At 62.3% G+C, this 5,046-nt stretch overlaps 1 protein-coding gene across 1 annotated transcript; it reads left to right on the forward strand.

Moving 5' to 3' along the window:
• Positions 1 to 1,007: 1,007 nt before the first annotated feature.
• On the forward strand, positions 1,008 to 3,012 carry NRTN (neurturin). The gene is made up of 2 exons (XM_086627896.1): positions 1,008 to 1,254; positions 2,564 to 3,012. Exons 1-2 carry the CDS (start codon positions 1,008 to 1,010, stop codon positions 3,010 to 3,012), a joined length of 696 nt encoding a protein of 231 aa, XP_086484022.1.
• The last annotated feature ends 2,034 nt before the right edge of the window (positions 3,013 to 5,046 follow it).

Raw genomic sequence — 5,046 nt, forward strand, 5'->3', positions numbered from 1 at the left:
GGCGGCTGCGAGCCCGTGCTGCTTTCCAGAGCCTGGCTTGGATGGGGATTTAACGGCCGGCGGCCCATTGATGGGCGCGCGGACCCGCTGCCCTGCCCAGCTGCGGGGTCGGCTGTAAAAAAAAAATCCCACCGGATCCAACCTGCTGTGGATGGAGCAAATGGAACGGTGTAAGGTAAGAGCCCAGCTCCCTGCCAGGGAAATGCCAGCGAGGGGGATTTTAATGCTTCGAGGAACTTCTGGCCACAGCCAAGGTGATGCCACCGAAGCCTTGTCGCCGCGCGGGGATGGTCCAGCTGCCTTATTTATTTTTTTCCTGTTTTTTTTTAATGATTTTTGCTGGTTTTGATGGAGCTGCTGTGTTGGCAGGGAGGGATTCAGGCTCTGGTTGAGCATCGGGGTGAGCGGATGGCAGGAGCGGAGCCGCGGAGCTCTGTCACTTCGCCGAGGGACGGGGACGTCGCAGCGCACCAGGGCTCTGCAAGGGAGGGGAGACGATGGAGCCGGGGGCTCCTGCTGCTCACCCCGTCCCGAGGAGGGGATGTGCTGCACGAAGAGGTGGCACAGGCTGGCATGGCATGAGTTTGTCCATCCTCTACTCACAGCCACCCACTGCGGTATCAGCCCCCCTGGTGCGAGGAATCCCATCCAGAGTGAGGGGGTTGGATCTCCATCTGCCTGGCCAGGCTGCGGGATGTCGGAGTCAGCTCGGACGGGGACACCACCTTGTCCCCAAGGCCACCACCAGCCCCGAGCCACCTTCACCCACTGTGGTCTTTCCCCTCTGCAGCACAGCCCTGAGCTGCGCCATATCTCCGTGCCTCAGTTTCCCTGTTGTGACACTGGAGCAGTCTCGGGGCGAGGGGCAGAGGGGACAAGGTGGTCCCGCAGCAGACGGACCACCACGGGCCGGGGGGAGGGAAGAGGGGGCCGGGGGCGAAAGCCGCGTAATAAGGATGTTTGTTTTGCCTGTTTTCCAGAGTTTCAATGTTCTGACTTGCTCTAAGATGAAGGTATGGAAGTTTGCAGCCATTGCATCGATGCTCCTCAGTTCCATGTTATCCATTTTAGTTTGTAGAGACATGTTCAACGGAAGCCGGAAATACAGCCCCTTGCCTTCCTCGTCGTCTTCCTCACGGGCATCGTCCTCCTCTTCCTCCTCCTCCTCCTCCTCCTCCTCCTCCTCCTCCCTGCCGGCGGCTCCGCGGAGATCCCCACGGGCCCTGCAACGCCACAGCTCGCTGCTCTCCCACTGTAAGCTGCCACCGTCCCTCCCGCGCCCACAAATCCCAAAATCCGCGAATCTGGCCCCAAAATCCCGGCGGGATCTTTCCGCCCCGGTCGCTTTCCCCACCACCCGCTCCTGCTTCCGTGCAGCCCTTTCCGGGCGTTTAAAGAGGCGCTCAGGGCGCAGGGGAGGGCTCGGCGTGGGGGGGTTGTGATATTTTATTTTTTTTTATTATCATTTTTTAATTTTTTATTTATTTATTTCTGCACTATTTTTGCAAACGCAAAATGTCAAACCGGAGGTGAGACCGAGGGGGAACGGCTCCGCTCCGCGGGGAGGCAGCGGTTTCCCCCGCGGCGCCGCCGTGCCGGAAAATCTCCGGCCTTGCTTGGTTGGATTCCAAAGCAGAACTTCTTCTTTTTGGGTTGAAATTTTGAAATCGATGACAAGCTGTCAAATTACGTTTTCCTGCCATCTTTCCTGCGCCTCCCCCCGGCGCTGAGCTGGGCCGAGCCCGGCTCTGGGGTTGGGATAACGGGACTTGGATGTTGCCAGTGGCGGTCGGGACAGCTTGCATGTTGGGGGGGGCAGCCCTTCCACCCGGGTCATGGGGAAACAGTGCAAATATTAAATTTATTGGTGTTTCTCCCCAAATCCCATCGCGGCTTTTCTGCAGCATCATCCCTTGGTCAGGATCAGGTGGTTTCCCGCTTTTTTTCTTTTTTTCTTTTGCACATCGGGGTGATGCCACCAAGGAGCAGCAGCGGCACCGTTAATTCCTGCTGGGATGCTCTTTGCAGGCGCTTTGTCCTTTTGATAGGGAGCCAGGAGCCAGCACCGGGGGATGGCCACCACCCCAGGGACCGCCATCCTGGGGGATGTCTGCCCATCCCAGGGGAACTCCATCCTGGGGGACATCCACCCATCCCAAGGGACCTCCATCCTGGGGGACATCCACCTGGCCAGGGGGATCTCCATCCTGGAGGACATCCACCCATCCCAGGGGAACATCCACCTGGGCAGGAGGATATCCATCCTGGAGGATATCCACCTTGCCAGGGGGACATCCACCCATCCCAGGGGAACATCCACCTGGGCAGGAGGATATCCATCCTGGAGGACATCCACCTGGCCAGGAAGACCTCCATCCTGGAGGTCACCCACTCACCCCAAGGGACCTCCATCCTGGAGGTCACCCACTCACCCCAAGGGACCTCCATCCTGAGGGATGTCCACCCATCCCAGGGGATCTCCATCCTGGGGTACAGCCACCCACCCCAGGGAACGTCCACCACCCTGGGGGACACCCACTAACACCCGCCCCTTCTCTTGCAGACAGCAGCTTGCTGGAGAGCTACACGGAGGGGGAGATCCGGCAGCTGATCTCGGCGCTGGTGGAGCGCTACAGCCAGGCCATGAACTCGGGCGGCCACGAGCTGCCCCTCTTCCCCCGGTCGGGCAGCCGCAGGAAGCGCGCCCGCGCGCGCCACAAACCCTGCGCCCTGAAGGAGCTGGAGGTGAGCGTCAGCGAGCTGGGCCTGGGCTACGAGTCGGACGAGACGGTGCTTTTCCGCTACTGCAGCGGCACCTGCGAGGCGGCCGTCCGCAGCTACGACCTCTCGCTGAAGAGCATGAGGAGCAGGAGGAGGATCAAGAAGGAGAAGGTCCGGGCTCGACCCTGCTGCCGGCCGCTCGCCTATGACGACGACGTCTCCTTCCTGGACGCCTACAACCGCTACTACACCGTCAACGAGCTCTCGGCCAAGGAGTGTGGCTGCGTGTGAAGGGCCGGGGCCCCAATCCCGGGAGGAGCAGGCGGGAGAGGTGATGCCCCAGCCCTGGAACCCCGCTGGCCACCAGGCAGAGGGACCGGGGGCCGCGGCGGCCGGAGAGGGACAAGCCCCAGACCTCCGGCTGGAGGAGGAGAGACTGAGCTGCCGGTGCGTCCCTCGGCGTTACCGTCCCGCTCGCCGCGCAGGACTGGAGACGCGGCTGTCGGTGCCGGCGGAGGCTGCGGTTGTTGGAGCGGTGGCGGCTGTTGTCCCCCCACCCCTGTGCCCAGGGGTCCCTGTCAGCCCCCCGCGGAGGGTGACAGTGGGTGTGCAACACGCGCAGGGCACGTTCTACGCTTGGGGTGCACGGGGTGCGTTACACGTCACACGTACCGGTGGTGCTGGCGGCAGAGGGGGGGTGTTGCAAAGCAGGTGTCCCGTGCACGGGGTGTGCCGCGCGCGCCGGGCGGGATGTGCAGGGTGTGCGTTGCACGGGCGATGTGTTTGTACATGGGGGGGTGTTGTGCGGGTGTCGCTGCGTATGGCGTGATGCCGGTGGTGCGTGGTGCTGGACAGGGTGTGCTGCACGCATGGGGTGTGTTATGGGTGTGCCGCACACGCGGGGTGTGTTATGGGTGTGCTGCACACGCGGGGTGTGTTTCAGGGTGCATTCCAGGTGCGGGGTGCATTAGACAGCTGTGGGTGCCCCGGGTCAGGGGCTGAGCCCTGCGGTCTGCAGCTGCCCCAATGAGGGGGTTCAGGGTTTCGGGACCGCCGTGCAGGGTCCCTGCACTGCCAGGGGCGACCCGGCACCCCGAGTCCCTGTGTTCGGGAGCAGAGATGCACCGACAGCGGTTCGCGCTCGGGGGAAAGGCTCTGGCTCCGCTCCCCGCGTCCGCTCGGGTCCCCTTTGCCATCGCCTCACTCCCCGCAGCCCCAGGCTTTTCTTTTTAAAACTCGCCATAATCTGAAGTAACTGGATTAACCTCCTGCCCCCCAGTGCTGGCAGCTGGGCTGGAGACCGGCCACGGCCGGGGAGGTGACGGAGCCTCACGGGCCACCAGCGAAGCTGTGCCACTCGCCGCCCTCCGCTGGGCTGGCGTCCGCGGTTTGGCATCCCCCCCCCCGATGCATCTCTCCCGGCCGTGGCACCTGGGTATCGCCCATCGCCTCGGCAGAGCTGGAATCGTGCGGGAACGGGGACTCAGGCCCGGGGTTTGGCTCCGGTTCACATTTACAGCGGTGTCACTCGTGTTTACTCTGCGGAGAAATAAATGAGACCGCAGACTTTTGCGTTCTCCGGGCAGGCTATATTTGTTGCCTGGGATTGATGGGTTTTCTCCCCTTGGCCCTCTTCCCAGAAAAAAGCAAATCATAAACAGAAGGAGAATATTGGTGTCATGTCCTGGGCATTAACCAGTGCCAGGGAAAAGGCTCCGCTTGTTGCCCCCCGAGCATGACAGTGTCCCAGTTCCTTGATCCAGCTAAATGAGGGGAAAAAAAACCCCCCGTGTACCTCCATCCCCGCATGGTGGCGAGGGGGAGGAGGGTTTGTGTAGGCAACTGCCACCAAGGGATGTGGCTGCAGGATTTTGGGGAGCAGATCAGCATCCACCGGGAGGGGACAGCCCCATCCCACCACAGGCTGGAGGACAACTCACCACCCTGCATCTCCCACGGGCGCCTGGCAGAGCTCCCCACCTCCGCAAAGGGCCATGCTAGGGGGGTCGGGGGTTTTTTTTGTTGTTGTTTTTTTGGCTTTTCAGCCAAATGCAGCTCTTGGCTGAGTGGAGCCAGGATGTAACGGAGCAATATAAACACCATCCTTCAGCAGGGCTGGCTGCGCACCCGGGAAAGGAGCCTGCGCTCCGGAACGCCGAGTTTTCCCCTCGCCGCTGGAGAAGGGCAGCTGTGGGCACGGGGTGCGAAACCTGGCGCTGGGGCATCGCCAGCCGGCGAGGGCACCCTGCACCCCGGGTGCTGAGACCAGACAAACTCGAGCCGTGCCACAGGTGCACGGAGCTCCCGGAACGGCCTTGCGCGGTG

Source organism: Tauraco erythrolophus, chromosome 28, assembly GCF_009769465.1.
Source record: "Tauraco erythrolophus isolate bTauEry1 chromosome 28, bTauEry1.pri, whole genome shotgun sequence".
NCBI lineage: Eukaryota > Metazoa > Chordata > Aves > Musophagiformes > Musophagidae > Tauraco > Tauraco erythrolophus.